The sequence below is a fragment of the Bufo bufo genome, chromosome 10, assembly GCF_905171765.1.
Source record: "Bufo bufo chromosome 10, aBufBuf1.1, whole genome shotgun sequence".
NCBI lineage: Eukaryota > Metazoa > Chordata > Amphibia > Anura > Bufonidae > Bufo > Bufo bufo.
Window position 1 is genome coordinate 46950629 of NC_053398.1, and position 18862 is coordinate 46969490.

The 18862-nt window shown below is 43.5% G+C and overlaps 1 protein-coding gene and 1 long non-coding RNA gene across 4 annotated transcripts in view; one reads left to right on the forward strand and one right to left on the reverse strand.

Annotated features, from left to right (window-relative positions):
- LOC120980985 overlaps positions 1 to 10555 on the reverse strand; it is a 47807-nt gene extending 37252 nt beyond the window's left edge. For both annotated transcript variants that reach the window (XR_005774599.1, XR_005774598.1), the window contains exon 1: positions 10454 to 10555. This is a non-coding gene — a long non-coding RNA (uncharacterized LOC120980985). The remainder of the gene's footprint in view (positions 1 to 10453) is intronic.
- IRF7 (interferon regulatory factor 7) overlaps positions 1 to 18329 on the forward strand; it is a 44496-nt gene extending 26167 nt beyond the window's left edge. The window contains exons 9-13 of one of the 2 annotated variants that reach the window (XR_005774597.1): positions 1353 to 1553; positions 9846 to 10238; positions 10797 to 10906; positions 16260 to 17500; positions 17544 to 18329. Coding sequence is in view for 1 of the 2 variants with exons in the window: in XM_040410416.1 (XP_040266350.1) it covers positions 1353 to 1553; positions 9846 to 10238; positions 10797 to 10906; positions 16260 to 16427 (872 nt within the window). In the remaining variant the exon portion in view is untranslated. Of the gene's footprint in view, positions 1 to 1352; positions 1554 to 9845; positions 10239 to 10796; positions 10907 to 16259 lie in introns of both variants that reach the window. The other variant, XM_040410416.1, reaches the window with a different exon arrangement.
- Positions 18330 to 18862: the final 533 nt, after the last annotated feature.

Genomic DNA, 18862 nt, shown 5'->3' on the forward strand with positions numbered 1-18862 from the left:
TGAGGCAGTTTTGGAAGCTAAAGCCAGGAGGTTGTTCTGTCCTTTATACTTTCTTCTCCATTTATGATCCACTCTTGATTTTGGCTTCCAAAACTGCAGGCAGAAACCTGACCACGTGGCCGCACCCTTAGACACTTTTCAGCTGCAGATTTCATTTTAGATTTAAAACTCCATTAAGTTATAGAAATAATCCGCAAATGATCTATAAACAATTCGCAAGACAATGGCTATACTTTGAGAGTCTGATTCGCATGGGCAAATCCACAAACAATTTGCAGCATGTAGATGGAAAATCCCATAGACTTGTATTGTCTTTACGTGTCTATTTTCACAGTATATAAAGCCAATACAATGTAGCACTTACTTAAAGGGGTTGTCCTGTATCAGTAAGAAACCAGGCAACCCCTGGAATCCGCTTGAAATAAAGAACAGGTAAGTACTTACCTGCAAGACCCAACTCCGCAGCACCGGTTCTTCCGGTAGGTCTCTATTTACCCAGCTGCAGCTGTGACATCACGTAGACTGCATGCAGTGTTGGACTGGGATGCCCTGGGCCACCAGTAAAATTTATTTTGGGGGCCCACTGTACGGATACATTCAAATAATATCTGCTCACACAGCAGCAAGATGCTACCAGATGATTGAATATGGGGGTAATCTATCAAGTTTTTGTTATATGAAATAGGCTGGTTGAGGTGCTGTACATGAATATATGTATGTAGTGCAGTAAGTCTACTGTTTTATGTGTGACTTGACCAGGGGGTGGGAGACTAGGGGCCCACCTTGTTCAGGGGCCCACCGGAGGATTCACCTGTATCCCTGTCCGAACCTGACTGCATGTGACCGCTGCAGCCAATCACTGGCTGCACCGCTGAGGCTACTGATTGGCTGCAGCAGTCATGTGTTGTCGACGTGATGTCACCACTGAGCCAGGTAAATAGAGCCCAGCCAGGAGAACCAGAGCGAAGTCGGATCTTGCAGGTTAGTACTTACCTGTTCTTTATTTCAGGTGGATCCCGAGGGTTGTCCTGAGATCGGAAAACACTTTTAAAAGGGAGCCAAACTGATTGAGTAATGTCTGTAATATTTGCATGTCCATGCTCTGTACCCTGCTGTATTACTGGCAGTAGAATGTGTTGTCAGTCAAGCTCCCTTCTCTACATGGGCCAGTTATTGGCCTTTTGTTCAATCATACATAGATATTTAATATTTAATGTTTTAATATTTAAATGGGGTGTAGTATGTTAGTATGCTTTCTTCCTTACACCAGAACTGGTGCCCATACTATTATAACTGCTTATTGTACGTAAAATGCTCACTAACTTTTTACACAACTTTGCATAAATCAATAGTACAAGCGACTGGCAACAATGGATGTCCACAGGATGAGTCACGAGTAGTGCAAAGTATCAACCCTTCTCCAAATTATTCCTATCGTCCCACCAATGAAGAGAGTGCAAGATCATCACCGGCCAGTCACAATATACCCATTGTTAATGGATCTGGAGAGGCTTCTGCACCAGAAACCCAAGCGACCTTACTGAGTCAACAAAGTAAGTAGAAGGATACATTTTCCACAGCATCTTTGCTAGTGATAGTCCATGCCAAAATTTAAAAAAACTACCTCAATTTATCTCAAAAAGTGTCTCCTGAACTGAGTAGAACATAAAAATAATTACAAAAGGGGACATTTATATTACATAGTTACATAGTTACTTAGTTAAAACGGTTGAAAAAAGACATACGTCCATTAAGTTCAACCAAGGGATAGGTGGGGATGTGAATCCCAAAAGGAATTGAGACTTTCTACACATTTTCATAAGCATTAATGTTTTTTACTTTTAAGAATTTGTCTAAACCCTTTTTGAAACTGTCCACTGTTCCTGCTGTGACCACGTCCTTAGGAAGTCTATTCCACAGCTTCACCGTTCTTACAGTAAAGAAGCTTTGACGCTTCCGGAGACTGAACTTTTTCTTCTCCAGTCGGAGGCAGTGCCCCCTTGTCTTTTGAGCGTATTTTACATGGAACAGCTTTTCACCGTATTTTTTGTATGGCCCATTTATATACTTGTATAGGTTAATCATGTCCCCCCTTAGACTTCTCTTCTCAAGACTAAATAAATTCAATTCTTTTAATCTTTCTTCATAACTAAGACCCTTCATTCCCCTTATCAGTTTAGTCGCCCTCCTCTGTACTTTTTCCAGCTGCAGTGCGTCCTTTCTATGGACTGGTGCCCAGAACTGAACTGCATATTCCAGATGAGGCCGCACCAACGCTTTGTAAAGTGGTAATATTACACCCCTGCCCCCCAGTCCATGCCTCGTTTAACCCCTTAAGGACTCAGCCCTATTTCACCTTAAGGACTTGGCCATTTTTTGCAAATCTGACCAGTGTCACTTTAAGTGCTCATAACTTTAAAACGCTTTGACATACCCAGGCCGTTCTGAGATTGTTTTTTCGTCACATATTGTACTTCATGACACTGCTAAAATTGGGTCAAAAAAGTTAATTTTTTTGCATAAAAAAATAAAATTTTTACAGAAAATTTTGAAAAATTAGCAAATTTCAAAGTTTCAGTTTCTCTACCTCTGTAATACATAGTAATACCCCCAAAAAATGTGATGACTTTACATTCCCCATATGTCTACTTCATGTTTTTAGCATTTTGGGAATGATATTTTATTTTTTGGGGATGTTACAAGGCTTAGAAGTTTAGAAGCAAATTTAGAAATTTTCAGAAATCTTCAAAATCCCACTTTTTATGGACCAGTTCAGGTTTGAAGTCATATTGTGAGGCTTAGATAATAGAAACCTCCCAAAAATGACCCCATTCTAGAAACTACACCCCTCAAGGTATTCAAAACTGTTTTTTCAAACTTTATTAACCCTTTAGGTCTTCCACAAGAGTTAATGGCAGATGGAGAAACAATTTAGAAATTTCTATTTTTTGGAAAATTTTCCAATATAATAAATTTTTTCCAGGAGTAAAACAAGGGTTAACTGCCAAACAAAACTCAAAATGGGTTGCCCCGATTCTGTAGTTTGCAGAAACACCCCATATGTGGTCGTAAACTACTGTTTGGCCGAACGGTAGCACATAGAAGGAGGGGAACACCATATGGGTTTTGGAAGGCAGATTTTGCAGGACTGGTTTTGTTTATACCATGTCCCATTTGAAGCCCCCTGTTGCACCCCTAGAATAGAAATTTCAAAAAAGTTACTCCATCTAAGAAAGTACACACCTCAAGGTATTCAAAACTGGGTTTACAAACTTTGTTAACCCTTTAGGTGTTCCACAAGAGTTGATGGCAGATGGAGAAACAATTTTGAAATTTCAATTTTTTGGAAAATTTTCCAATATAATCAATTTTTTCCAGGAGTAAAACAAGGGTTAACTGCCAAACAAAACTCAAAATGGGTTGCCCCAATTCTGTAGTTTGCAGAAACACCCCATATGTGGTCGTAAACTACTATTTGGCTAAACGGCAGGACATAGAAGAAGGGGAACGTCATATGGTTTTTGGAAGGCAGATTTTGCTGGACTGGTTTATTTACACCATGTACCCTTTCAAGCCCCCTGATGCACCCCTAGAGTAGAAACTCCATAAAAGTGACCCCATCTAGGATCAGGTGGTTGTTGTTTTGGGACTATTTTAGGGGTAAATATGATTTTTGGTTGCTCTATATTACTCTTTTTTGAGGCAATGTAACAAAAAAAAAAATTCTAAAATTGTTTCTACATTCGCTATTTAGTTTTGTGGAACACCTAAAGGGTTAACATAGTTTGTAAAGTAACTTTTGAATACCTTGAGGGGTGTAGTTTCTTAGATGGGGTCACTTTTTTGGAGTTTCTAGTCTAGGCTACATCAGGGGGGGCTTCTAATGGGACATGGTGTCAAAAAAAAAACTGTCCATCAAAATCTGCCTTCTAGAAACCATATGGAGTTCCCTTCGTTCTATGCCCTGCCGTGCGGCTATATAGCCATTTACGACCGCATATGGGGTGTTTCTGCAAACTACAGAATCAGGGCCATAAATATTGAGTTTTGTTTGGCTGTTAACCCTTGCTTTATTACCGGCAAAAAGGATTCAAATGGAAATTTTGCCCAAAAATGGGTGTTTTGGCACCGTTTTTATTTTATATTTTTGACACCGTTCATCCGAGGCGTTTGGGCAAAAGTTATTTTTATAGCGACGACTTTTACACACGCGACGATGCCCAATATGTATGGTTCTCAGACTTTGGAGACACTAAGCAGGCATCCTAAAAACTGCGGCCCTCCAGATGTTGTAAAACTACAATTCCCACCATGCCCTGCTGATGGCTGTAGGTTGTCTGGGCATGCTGGGAGTTATAGTTTTACAACATCTGGAGGGCCGCAGTTTGAGGATGCCTGCACTAAAACTAATATTTTTTGGGGAAAAAAAAAATGTTTCCGTGTCTCCAAAGTCTGAGAGCCATAGTTTTTTATGTTCTCTAGTGGACTGTTGGGGATTATAAAAATTTAGTACTCCATGGAAGTGTGATACTCCCTGAAGCAATCGATAACGCAGAGGCCCGGATGATCAGTGCAAGTGTCGCACTGAGTGGTGGTGTCCTTCCGTATCCCCCTCCTGCGACACACTCTGCACTTTTTTTGGGTTCGTCCCTTCTTTCCAGTATGGGGGACCACACCTGGAAAGTGTTGGCCAGGGACGATCCGGGCGCCTCCAATTCCCGAGGTACTCCGGCCTGCTCTTTCCCGGTCCGAAAAGATCAGGTCCTTGAGGACTGCCTCATAGAATTGGAGGAATGTCCCTGTGCTGCCAGCGCTTCGGGATAGTACAAAAGAGTTGTACATGGCAACCTGCACCAAGTAGACCGCAACTTTTTTGTACCATGCCCGGGTTTTGCGCATGGCGTTATATGGCGTGAGGACTTGATCAGAGAGATCAACTCCTCCCATATACCGATTGTAGTCGACGATACAATCGGGCTTGAGGACCGTTGCCGTGGTACCTCGCACAGGGACAGGGGTGATGCCGTTACCATGAATTGTGGACAGCATAAGGACATCCCTCTTGTCCTTATACCTGACCAGCAACAGGTTTCCACTGGTAAGTGCACGGGTCTCACCCCTGGGGATAGGTACCTGGAGGGGGTAGGCAGGGAGGCCGCGTTGATTTTTCCGCACGGTCCCACAAGCGAACGTGGATCTGGCGGCAAGGGACCTGAACAAGGGAATGCTGGTATAAAAGTTGTCCACGTACAAGTGGTAACCCTTATCCAGCAGTGGGTACATAAGGTCCCACACGAGTTTCCCGGTAACACCCAGAGTGGGGGGACATTCTGGGGGTTGAATCCGGGAATCTCGCCCCTCGTACACACGAAATTTGTAAGTGTACCCTGAGGTACTCTCACAAATTTTGTATAGCTTCACGCCATACCTCGCCCGCTTTGTGGGAATATATTGGCGGAAACTGAGTCTCCCCTTGAACGCAACGAGAGACTCATCAACCGCGACCTCCCTTCCAGGTACGTAGGCCTGCTGAAATGTGGCCCCAAAGTGATCGATGACCGGCCGTATCTTATACAGCCGGTCATAGGCAGGATCACCTTGGGGTGGACATGCTGCATTATCGGAATAATGCAGACATTTCCGGATGGCCTCAAACCGGGGACGTGTCATGACCATACTGTACAGTGGGGTCTGGTATAGGACGTCCCCACTCCAGTATTGCCTGACACTGGGTTTTTGGACTAGACCCATATGCAGCACGAGGCCCCAAAATGTCCTCATCTCGGCTGCACTGACCGGCGTCCAGCCACCGGGTCTAGCCAAAAATGAGCCTGGGTTTTGAGCGACGAACTGTTGGGTGTACAGATTCGTCTGCTCCACCATCAGATTCACCAGTGGGTTACTGAAAAAAAAACTAAAATAGTCTATTTCAGTAAACCCCACTGTGGGAATCTGGATTCCAGGATTGCCAGCAAAATCCGGAATCTCAGGCTCAAAGTCCACTGGGGGACACCAGCTAAGTTCATCGGCAGGGGGCTCCGGTGGACTTATTTGGTGGGCCGGGAAACCAGTACGAACCCCAGGGCGGCTCGTACTAGGGTAGGCCACAGGATCCCTAGCATGTGGGGCCCCTGGCTCCGCCTGGCGGCGTCTCCGCCGCCTTGGTGGCTCATCGTCATCAGATGATGATGAGGAGGATGCGGATGATAAAAGGAATGTGGGGTCATCCTCATCCTCACTGGGGCTCTCAGAGTCGGAGGCAATCTGGGCGTATGCCTCCTCGGCCGAGAACATCCGGCGGGCCATGGGTGTGTGTGCGTGTAGGTGTGCGTGTGTGTAAACCTTTATTATATGTGCATGTGTGTGGGGGCAACGGGTGTTCGCGTACAAAAAAAGGAAGGGCAAGTGTTAGGAAAAAAAAAAGTTCAAACTTGCTGATCAGCGGTACAACGCTGATCAGCGGTCGGTGGGGTGCGATGCGCTAACAGTGGACGGACGCTAAAAAGTGACGGCCAGTCAGCGCACGCAGAAAATAAAAAAAAAGTGGTGGTAAGGGGGCTGGTGGTCAGGGGAGGGGGGGGGCTGGTGGTGGGGGCTGGTGGTGGGGAAGGGGGGTGGGGTGGGGGTCTGGTGGGGGGGGGCAAGTGGCAGGGGGGGATCTGGGGTCTGATGGATGGATCAAAGAAAGTTTGGAAATAAAAGTTTTTTTTTTGTTTTTTTTCCTAACTAACTTTCCCCTTCTTTCCCTGCCTAACGGTGCCTCTCCCTCACTGACCCTAACCTACCTGGGTGGCGATGGGTGCAGGAGGGTGATGGATGCCGATTAGGGGGACACAGGAGCTGGTTCTGGACGGTGCTGCACGGTCAGGGTGCTGGACAGGAAGAGGAGGGGAGAGAGGAGCGCAGGAAGTTTGAATCTCGCGCCTCTCTCCCCTGCACCAATCAGCACCCTGGACAGCAGGCATCAGCACCAGGGCCAGCACCGCCTCTTCAAATCCTCGGACTGCGATAGGTGGTGTATAATTACGCCACTGATCGCAGTCTTTTTCCGGTTCATCGGGTCACAGGACACCCGAATGGACCGGAAACGCAGAAAACCGCAGGTCTGAATTGACCTGTGGTTTTCTGCGATCGTCGATGCGGGGGGGTCAAATGACCCCCCCCCCCTGCATTGTTACGGGATGCCGGCTGAATGATTTCAGCCGAAATCCCGTTCCGATTAACCCCTGGGGCGCCGGAATGCCGATTTCAAGTTAGGACGTACCGGTACGCCCTGAGTCCTTAAGGACTCGGGAAATAGGGCGTACCGATACGCCCTGCGTCCTTAAGGGGTTAATGCATGACAATATCCTGGTGGCCTTAGAAGCAGCTGATTGACATTGTATGCTGTAATTTAATCTATCATCCACAAGGACACCAAAACCATTCTCTATAGGTGACTCTCCCAGTGCTACATCACCTAGGACATATGAGGCACAGAGATTATTACTAGTGATGAGCGGCAGGGGCAATATTCAAATTCGTGATATTTCACGAATATTTGGGTGAATATTCGACATATAATCGCGAATTCGTTATCTCCAGTCATTATTTTCTTGATTGTGGAAACGGCAATTGAAAAATTTGCATTACGAAAATTTGCAATCAACACTACTCCTAAAGTCTAAGATATTGCAGGCTTCTCATTGGCCCACAAGCTAGAAGCAGGGAGGGATCATGTGTACTGATTAAAAAAAAATATCGAATATTCAAAATTACTAATATATTACTATATTCTAAATATTCGCAAATTCTCGAAGTGCCAATATTCGCGATAAAAATTTGCAATTCGAATATTCGTGATCAACACTAATTATTACTACCAAGATGCATAACTTTACATTTGTCCACATTGAACCTCATTTGCCAAGTTGATGCCCAATCACTCAGAGTGTTCAAGTCAGCTTGTAGTTTATGGACATCTGCCATAGACTGTACAGTTCTACACAGCTTAGTGTCTCTCCTCACAGTTTGAAAGCCTTTGTCTCCTGTACCTCCTTATGTCCATGTCATGGTCCATCGGTTGATGTATATGCAATGCTTTACTTCCCTATAGGCATTGCTTCTAAAGTACTAGGAAGGAAGTTGTATAGCTTCTGACCACTGACATACAGGCTCAAGGTGCCCATACACCTTCAGTAGATGTCAGAAGAATGCTTGCTAGGCCGGCAGCTATTACTTTCAACTGCCCCATACACATTCAGCAAGCCAGGGGAAATGGGAAGAGAATGGGAATAATAATGGACAGTATGTAGCTGGTAGTCACGGTGCTCACAGTGGCCAGGCCTCTCTCTACCAATCCTCCCTCACTTCTAGGGCTAGTGCAGCAATGAGGGGTTGCACTTGGGATGAAGGAAGTAGTAGTACTGCTGGGGCACACCATGTGTAGAGATGACAGGTAAAAGGTGGGATGGAGATGGTGTTAGTGTGCAAATTGATAAGCAGGAGACTGAGATAAAGTTGAACAAACAACTCACAGTTTTATGTACTTGACAGTAAGTTGCAAAACACGTCCAAACAAGACGGAGGTGCAAAGGCAGTTTCCAACAATGGTCCGGCTCATCTGGAGCAAGATTTCCCAAATCCCAGTGCAATCTGTTTGTCTTGATGCAATTCCTGAACTAGCAATTTATCTACTATGCAGGTCCCACCTAAAGGGTGCACAAATATTTAAAATTTTCTGCAATTCGTAGCCGCCAGGTGCAGATCTTCAAATCACAAGCAGCGATGTAAGCTGCAAAACCTGCTAAGCCAGGCTGGAAACCTAAGGTCTATTTAAAGCTGTGAGGCCCATAAAGCTATATTGTCTCCTTACAGACTCTACCCTGCACTCCTCTCAACTGCACACTGGAAAAAAAATGGCTCAGTACAAGCTATTTGAGTTCACCCTCCTTCCAGAAGCATCTAAGTACAGTAGAAATGATAGGGACCTGTTCCAGCCACAAGAAAACAAACCCAAGACCTATTGAAAGACATACTACTGCTTTTCTCAGCAAATCAACACCAACAGTACACATAACAGTGCAAACAACAGTGCATTCTCCTGTGAAGGGAGAAATAGGTTAAGACATATCAAACAGCACAAAGCATTAAAGGGGCTCTGTCATCAGATACATCGCAATAAAACACTCTCACCTGAGACTGGTGCTCCTGACAGTTGAACATCATGGTCTTAGTCCCATCTTGCTAATTGCCCACACTCTTGAGAAACTTGATGTTTTCTAATATGCAAATTAGCCCGTAGGAGAGACAAGGGCTGTGCCATTGCACTTCGTTGCTCCCAGAGGCTCCGCTCTCTGCCCTTCGTGCCACGTCCCCACCACTGACTGACAGGGCAAGGTGGTAAAGACGTTCCCGCGTCTGACCCTGAAGTCTCTTGGAACTAGCTCATTCAGCGCACGCGCTGTACATTTAGCCACCCAATAGGTGTCCAAATGGGACACTACACATATATCTGTCTGGTTTGGTCAAACATGAACTTGTTTCCATGCCTAGAGAGGAGAAGGCCTCTAATGGCAGCATATCTTATGCCAGAAAATTCAACTTGCCCAATCCTTTTTTACCCCTGACATCACCTTGGCAAGAAGATAATTTATTGTGACAGTATGGGGGTCTTCAGTGTGCACGGCTTTGCATAGGACCTTATTCACTTGAAGGCAGTGCACATTACATTTATGTCTATTTTCGTTTTTAATAATTCTAATTTATTTTCACTTTACAATGGGTTGGACTAAGAATTACCTATGCCAGTTCTGACTGTGACCTTACTTGAAAATGGTTTATTACATGACATTATTTACTAACAGGGAGATATCCACCTATCACATCCTGGGAAGTTACTATATATTATCGCGGAAAGGAGGTCCTAAAAGAAAATGTGTCCAAAAAATTCTTCATCACAAGAGATGTTGACGATGTCCATATGGGGCACACAGAGGCTGTCCAATTCCCTTCAACAGATGTGCTTGTAGATCATGTACAGTTGAAGTACACTAATGACATCCTCAGCTGTGTTGGGAAAGGTCTTCTAGTGGAAGTCAATCCTCATGATTACAAGGTTTACGCTACAAGAACGGGCAAGTCAAGAGTTTTCTGGAGCCTTTCTGAAAGTGTAAAAACCCAGGACACGGCTTCAGAGGCCAAGATGCTCATCAGAGATGTCCCAACAGAGATATTTGACTTCAGCCAGTTTTGGGAAGGTAAGTGTCAATGTTTGCTGGATTTAACAAGATAATATGGCCATGTGATAGCTAGTAAACCAGAAGACAGTAGATATTTTATACTTGTGGATATACTTCTGCTTTGTTGGGTGCGTGCAAGTTGGATTTGCTGGGATTATTCTATAGCAAAGTCGACAAAGAATCCGCGGGGAAATTCACAAGATAAATTCCCACCATTTTGAGAGTATACTCACCTGACCAATTACATTCTGCTCCCGAATGGGCATTTAATTGGCCCCCACTGGTCGCTGCTCACCCGCCACCAGTGATGACATGTAGCATTCCCATGTTGACATCGTTGGAGGCCTGTATACAGAAGGAAGTGCTGATATTGCAGCAGCAGGAGAATGTTAAAGTATACTTCTTTTTATTTCACATGATTATTCTCCCTAGTGGATTTTGCTGCAGATCCTCCTGAAATCCACAGCAGAATCTTTAACAATAAATTAGATACATAGATAGATAGATAAATCATTTTCCTCAATTAAAAGTTTTTACAGCATATTCTGAATTTTCTTTCCTTTTTTATATTTTTAGAGTTAAAAGCTTACATGCACCACAGAAGGTCATCACCAGACTACACTATATATCTGACATTTGGACAGACTCTGCTTGAGCCGGTCATGAAGAAATTTGTGCTAGTGAAGGTAAGTGCACAGTTCGTAAACAGTTGATTAAGCAGGGGTGTGACAAACGCTCATTATGGCCTTCCAACCACTGGCTCCACCAGTCTCCTGACACATCATTGGGCGTAGCTTACTTTAGACTTCTTAGCCAATGTTCAGACATTCAGTACACAGGTGAAAAAATGTTTTATGCCACAGAACATTTGTCACTCTGTGATGTCTATGTAATTATCTGTCCATGGGAACAGTAAATAATATCACAAAAACATTTTCCTCCTTTGCCCATATTGATGTACAAGTAGATCACAGGGGCATGAGAAGTACGTGGAGCGGGCTCAGGAGCCTATGCACATATCTTTACCTAATCACTAAAAATACCAACAATCTTCATGGTCCATATAAAAATGAGGTCAGAAGTGGTTAAATGTAGACTGGTTACTGACTTGATAAGAAAAAGTCATGTGATACAGTTTTTATCAAGTGTGAAATAAAAGTACATTTTTAACATGTCTCTTTTTCTGTAAGTAACCTGATCTTTGAGATGATAGGAATCATAGGGATCTATGGTGCTGTGAGTTCTGGTCAGTTCAAATGGTTTTCTGGTGCTTAGTTTTTGATGGCCTATCCTCAGGATACGTCATCAAAATCAGATTAGTGGGGGGTCCAACACCCTGTACTCCCACCTATCAGCTGCGCAAGAAACACTACAGAGGATGTAGTGTGCCCCATAATGTCCCTATAGTGGCCCCCCGGAGGAATAATGTTACAAAACATAAACTCACAAGGTTCTGTGAACAGTGTAGTGGCCGTGCCGTGATACTGCAGCTCAGCTCCTATTTAAAGTGGATGGAGTCATCCGTCCTCTGTATAGTTTCCAGCATCGGTGGTTGCCTGAAACAGCTGATTGGTGGAGGTACCGTGTGTCAGACCTCCACCAATCTGATATTGATGACCTATCCTGAGCATAGGATACTGCTGGGGCCCTCTATGGGGGGCATTATTAATGCTGAGGGCAATTATAGGAGACATTATTACTGCTGGAGGCCACTATGGAGGACATTATTAATTCTGGAGGTCACTATGGGGGAATATTATTACTGCTGGGAGCCACTATGGGAGACATTTTTACTGCTGGGTGGCACTACAGGAGACATTATTAATGCTGTGGGCTACTATGTCGGACATTATTACTGCTCCGGGACACTATGGGGGACATTATTAATAATGGGGGTCACTATGGAGGGCATTTTTGCTGCTGGGGGCCACTATGAGGGGCATTATTAATGGGGAGGGCCATCCTGGGAGACATTATTACTGCTCATAGTCACTATGGAGGTACATTATTAATATTAGGGGCTCAATGGGAGATATTATTAATGCTGGGATCGCTATGGGGGACATTATTAATGCTGGGGGCCACTATGGGGACATTATTATTGCTGAGGGCTTTTATGGGAGACATTATTACTGCTGGGGGCCACTATGGGGGACATTATTAATGCCAGGGACCACTTTGGGGACATTATTAATGCTAATGGCACTATGGGGGACATTATTAATACTGGGGGCCACTATGGAGACATTATTACTGCTGGGTATCACTATGCGGGACATTATTAATACTGGGGGCCAAGATGGAGGACATTATTAATGCTGGGATAACTATGGTGGACATTATTAATGTTGGGGGTCACTATGGGGGACATTATTAATACTGGGGGCCACTATGGAGACATTATTACTGCTGGGTATCACTATGCAGGACATTATTAATACTGGGGGTCACTATGGGAGACATTATTGCTGCTGGGTGTCACTATGGGGGACATTATTACTGCTGGGGGCCACTATGGGGGATATTATTAATGCTTGGGGCCACTCTGAAGGACATTATTACTGCTCTGGGTCATTCTGTGGGACATTATTACTGTTCGGGGCCACCATGGTGGATATTATTACTGCTGAGGGGGGCCAATATGGGGGGCATTATTAATGCTGGGGAACATTATTACTGTCGGGGGCCACTAAGGTAGACATTATTAATGCTGAGGACCACTATAGGAACGAGAGGGTCCTACTTTGCTCCCCCCTCCCAGGTCTCTACTTTCTATTTAAAAATTGAGTAAAAATAATTCTAATTGCTTTAAAATGTTTTATTAATAAGAAAATGTGGGTTTTATTTACCTCAGATATCACCCCTTTACCTGTGTTCTTAGTTGTTTTCAGTGAATTTTTAGTCATTTCTAGCATTCTAGTATTCTCTAGACAGTTTCCATTACCCAAATCCTAAAATGTCTCCATGGAACATTAAAAAAGACATTGACTAATGCATGACCGTTGTTAGTAGAATTTGTGACTACGTAATCAGTGGTCTATATATTCTATACACTTACCGGATTACACAAGTCCCAGTCTTCCAAAAAGAGCAAAGAAATGGCAGGGAGGTCCTGTCCATGTCGAGCAGAGATCTCCTCACGAGTGATGATTTCAGGTTGTGACTATGCGTCTTGTTGTCGGGAATGTATTTCTAGTGCTGATAAGTTTCACTTTCCTATTCCTGGGTTTGGAGTAACCTCCTTCCCCCATATATGTCCCAGCAGTTAAACTGTTTGGACTTTGACTGGTTTCGATGACAGAACAGACTGGTATTTTTCTACCATATATTGGGAAACCTCCATCATTTTTTGCGAAACATAACTTTTCATTGCTGGCGGAATTTCTAGAAGATCATCTAGGGACAGTTACTAAGCGAATTATGCCAGAATTTCCTCACAAATTGAGTAAAAGTTACCAAAATGTATTATGTATTTTAGATACTCTTTAAACCAAGCTCAATCGTTTTGAAAGAAGTTTATGGCCTGGTTTTTTCTAAAGATGCCATTTTAGGTTGCCAAAAATTGGTGCATATATGTCCATTACTATATCCATGCGCATCAAAATACTTAAAAAACTAAATGAAATGATTATGAATATAACATTTGTGAAAGCCATTCCATTTTCTTGTGTAAGAAACCTGCATGTCAGCTGCAAGACCCACAAATTTGATTAGCGTCTTGACAATCTGATAGACTCAGGACTTAACCCCTTAGCTTGTTTTACTCTTTAGTAACCAACCTTTTTTTTTTTTTCATTTCTTTCTTCGTCACGTTCCAAGAGATATAGCTTTTTAATTTTTCTGTCGGTGTAGCCATATGAGGGCTTGTTTTTTGCAGGACAAGTTGTAGTTTTTAATGGCACCACATACATATTTATTTTTGTTATGTTTTACTACTGTTGCACAGTGAAAACTTATTTAAAAAAAAAAGAAAATGTTTTTTCATCACTGCATTCCAAGACCCATAGCATTTTGTTTTTCTTTCTACTGTGTGAGAGCTTGATTTTTGCATTAAAACTTGTAGTTTTTATTTGTATTATTTTGGGATATGTAACACTTTTTGATTGCTTTTTATTTTGTTTGTTTTTTGTAGCAAATAAGCTTAAAACAGTTCTGGGATTTTCGTTTTGGTTCTTTTTTGCAGCATTCACAATCGGGAATAAATTACCATATTTTTGCTTTATAAGACACACCTGGGTTTTAAAAAGATCAGACCCCTAATCTTTATCAGACCTCAAATCAGACCCTCAATCTTCATCAGACCTCAGAATAGACTCCCTCAATCTTCATCAGACCACAGTTCAGACCCCACAATCTTAATCAGACCCCCAATTTTCATCAGACCTCAGATCATACCCCCCAATCTTTATCGAACCCCCAATCAGACCCCCAATCTTCATCAGACCTCAGATCCTTTTCCCCCAATCAGACACCTAAACTTTACAAGATCTTAGATAAGACACCCAATCTTAGACCTGAGATCAGACACCTGAGAGGGTGCGGCAGTTGCAGAGAAGGCAGAGACTCTAGGTGTACGGCAACACCCCCGTTGCTCCTAGAGGCTCATTTGCATATATTAAAACAGATTTTTTCTCAACAATGTGGGCACATATGAACATGGGACTAACACAGATGCCTTCAGCTGCCAAGCATCATGCAACAAGAATCCAACAAATCTGTGGTCAAATACTAGCCAAGGTCAGAACTGAGGACTACAGGAAAAAATGCAATTCAGGGGACAAAAACTAGAGTAAACATCTGTTCAGGTCAGTCAGTAAAGGAGGTCAACAATCCACACAATCTACAGGGAGGTCCAATCAGTCCAAGTCTAAACAGAGTAAGGTACAGGGTACATACCATTATACCTGGCAACTAGTGAGATGCCCTAGAAAATTTCAAAGAGGGCTCCTCTACTTTTATAGGTTGAACGACAATGCCTGCTCTACATGCACATTTCTAGATTACAGCAAGGTACAGTAGTACAGTTTTCTTCTCAGGAGAAGTGACTGTCACGGCTTGGAGGTAGTTTGCCGTGACACTTTCGCCGTGCATGCTAGTTGCCGGTGGTGTGTTGTTGTATTGCATGCGTGTGTATTTTTCCCTTTTAAAGCTGTTTTCCTTCCTTTCTGGTGTGCACGGGGTTAAGGTGTGTGCAAGGTGGAGCTGGGTGTGGTCTTAGGTCTCTTCATATACTGTTGCTGTGAGACTGAGATCATTGTTATGTCTGCCTCTATATGTGAAGGAGCTTGCTCCTTTCTTGGATGCTATCTGAGGTCCATCCTAGTTTGACATACTGTCACGATGGGGAGTGGGGGAAACTCCCCACCGTATGACGGGTAGGCGGGATATGAAACCAGGCCTAAAAGCAAGGGTAAGGGAGCGGGACAACTCCTAGCACATCCCTAATCCTCGCCCTAACTCCTAACTGCATGAGCCGCCCTACCTTCTAGGTCCGCTCATGCAGTTAGGAGTCAGGGCGAGGATTAAGGATGTGCTAGGAGGTGTCCCGCTCCCTTATCCTTGGTTTCAGGCCTGGTGGCATATCCCGCCTACCTTTCATAGTTTCCCCCACTCCCCATCGTGACAGTATGTCAAACTAGGATGGACCTCAGATAGCATCCAAGAAAGGAGCAACCAGACATAACAATGATCTCAGTCTCACAGCAACACTATATGAAGAGACCTGAGACCACACCCAGCTCCACCTTGCACACACCTTAACCCCGTGCACACCAGAAAGGAAGGGAAACAGCCTTAAAAGGGAAAAACACACACGCATGCAATACAACACGTTGCCACCGGCAACTAGCATGCGCGGCGAAAGTGTCACGGCAAACTACCTCTAAGCCGTGACAGTCACATGATCCTTCAACAACGTAAGCAATTTGAGAAAATGAAATGTAAAACTGCCAGGTAGCCTTTGTCCTGTATTACCGCTCAGTAACAGAACACATTGAGGTGAGTTATTTTCTTAGTAACTTTTTGGACTTTTATTTTCAGCTTGTTCCGAATTTTTGCACATTTATGCATCATCTTGCCCAGCAGAATGGTGCTTCATCGCTGCACTCAGAGGTCGTCAGTCTTCAGATCTCAAACGGAAGTTCCTTCAACAGTTTCGACCTAAATGGGCCTTGTTTAATGGATCTTGACCTCCCAGATTTACTTTAAGGTGTTCCTGTATTCTCCGGAGGTTCTAAGGCCCTCTTGTCTTTTTGTAGTAGCAGGGAGAGGAATGATACGTTGTTGCCCTTTATGTAAAACTTATTCTCTCTTTGATCTAATGTTTTTACTGTTTAGCTACTTGAAAGGGATGGCCAGCTGTTCACCTGAAGGTACATGCATGGGATGTGTAATCAATGGACAGCAGTGGTCTCCTCAACATCCATAGGATGGTAGGGTAAAATGTGGGTGGTCGCAATCACATGGTTTATCCAAGTGACTGCTTCCCAAGGTTGTTCTTGATGCATCCATTACTGTGCACTGAACAGTAGTTGAATGCGTCCAGCGCTGTCCAAATACAGCGAGCAGAGTCGCCTCTGTCTGCACTTGCTCAGGACATGTTAAGTTTCTGGTCAGCAGGTGTGCAGAAGAATGTTCAAGGAAAAGTGCAGAAGCTTTTATGTGGTTAAATCATGTGACCGCTGCCATCTTACATGGACGCAGAGACCATCACCATTCATTTTTATACTTGTACATCCCATCCCTGGACAGCAGGGCATCTTCAGGTTAACAGCTGAGGTAAGGGATAAGTCAAGTTACACCTCTATGTGATACAACATAGCGGTTTATGGCAGGTTCAGTAGACAGCCCCTTTTCCCTCAAGGCCCCATGTGCTCACCTGGCCTCATGGATAGTGCATTCCTGAGGGAAGGGCTGTTACAGGTAGCGTGCTGGGTCATCTCAGTTTAAGAGGCGCCACTGGAAGCATGTATAGCATGCTATACATGAACATGACATTGTATATTAAACATTATGTAGATATTTAACTTATTTTTAGCTACAATGATTACTGGATAACACATTTTAGCTACACTTTATAGGAGGATGTTCTGCTGGTCTGTTGGACTTCTACCATGTGGAGAAGATCTTCTAAAATCATATCTGTCCTGGAAGCCATTATTGCCAGGGTGGCCACACATTTCACTGAAGAGGAAATATAGTATCACTGTAAGAGCTCATTCAGCCGGCCGTGTGCTGACCGCAAAAATTGACAGTTGAACATGTCCACAAAAAAAAAAAATGTTTGCATTCCGCATTTTTGTGGACCCGTAGACTTTAATAGAGCCACGCCCTGATTTTCACTGACAAGTATAGGACATGTTTTTATTTGTTTTGCGGAGCCATAGAACGGAAGAAAAGGGACCAATAGGAGTGAATAGGTCAGCATCTAATCCGCAAAAAAATGGATCCGCATTTTTGCGGAGAGCATACGGCCGTCTGAATGAGCCCTAAGGCTGGGGCTACATGGCAATGTTAGTGTACTGTCCATCGCTGCATAATGAAAATGAAAGAAGTTGTGTTTCTATTCACAAGCTCCAGCAACCACGACACATGGTTCTCCAGGAATTCAGCAGGCTTGAATTTGTAGCAATTCACGTGTGGTGGTCGTAGCAAATTGGGAGTTGCAAGGTGACCTCATTCACTTCGATTTCTATAAGTATCAATAAACATACGCATTGAGTAAATGACTGACTTCATCCAATGTAACTGAGATTTATGCTACACCACATCTGAAAGTGGCATAAAATCACGTATGACAGTCATGTCATGTAAATATAAAGTAGTAAAAATCACATACAACTTTGATTATCACAGCAAAATTCACACTCTGCTCATAAGTCACATAAAATTCTTTTTTTCATGGGTTATTATAGAAACTACATAGCAAACTGCCTCGCCGCCCCCTTTAAGTGGCCCGGCTGGTATTTGTTTTAGAGCCCATCAAACCATATGCAAGTAACGCAATAGAAAATAGAGGATGATCTTTTATTTGTATTTTGTATAAATAGCTGTTATTTAGTCAGAGATATTTTGTAAGTTTATGTTTTGTTAATAGATATATATACAATAAAAAGAAAAAAACAATGAGGTACTAAACAGTGTGGTCTGTTTATTCAGAGTAACAACATACATTTTAACATTTTAAGCTCAACATATGCTGTAGATAAATTAATCATTAGTGAAAGTGATTAGGGTATACTTTTAATCAATATGCAAATGAGTAGTTAAGTGCACAAAGGGTGGGCCCAGGCCATGCTGTGCACCCTAACGCCTCCTTCTTCCTCTGCCAGCCCCTCTGTCTCCTTCTTGATTGACAGGGCCAAAAATAATGTATGCAGAAACCTGGTCCTATCAATCAAGATGGGTTGGCAGAGGAAGCAGGAGTTGTAATACCTGTCACGACCATGCTTATGGTCGTGACTCTTGTGGTCGCATGCGGTTGTCAGCGGTTTGGTCTTGTTGTCAATCACAGGTGAGGGCTGTAGTATTTGCCTCACCTGTGGTTGCCTCTGGCAACATTATTTATGTGGCAGCATAGCAGCCTGAGCTGTATCGTGGCAGCTAGCTATGTTGTGCATGCGGTTGCACCTGGCAACCTCTCT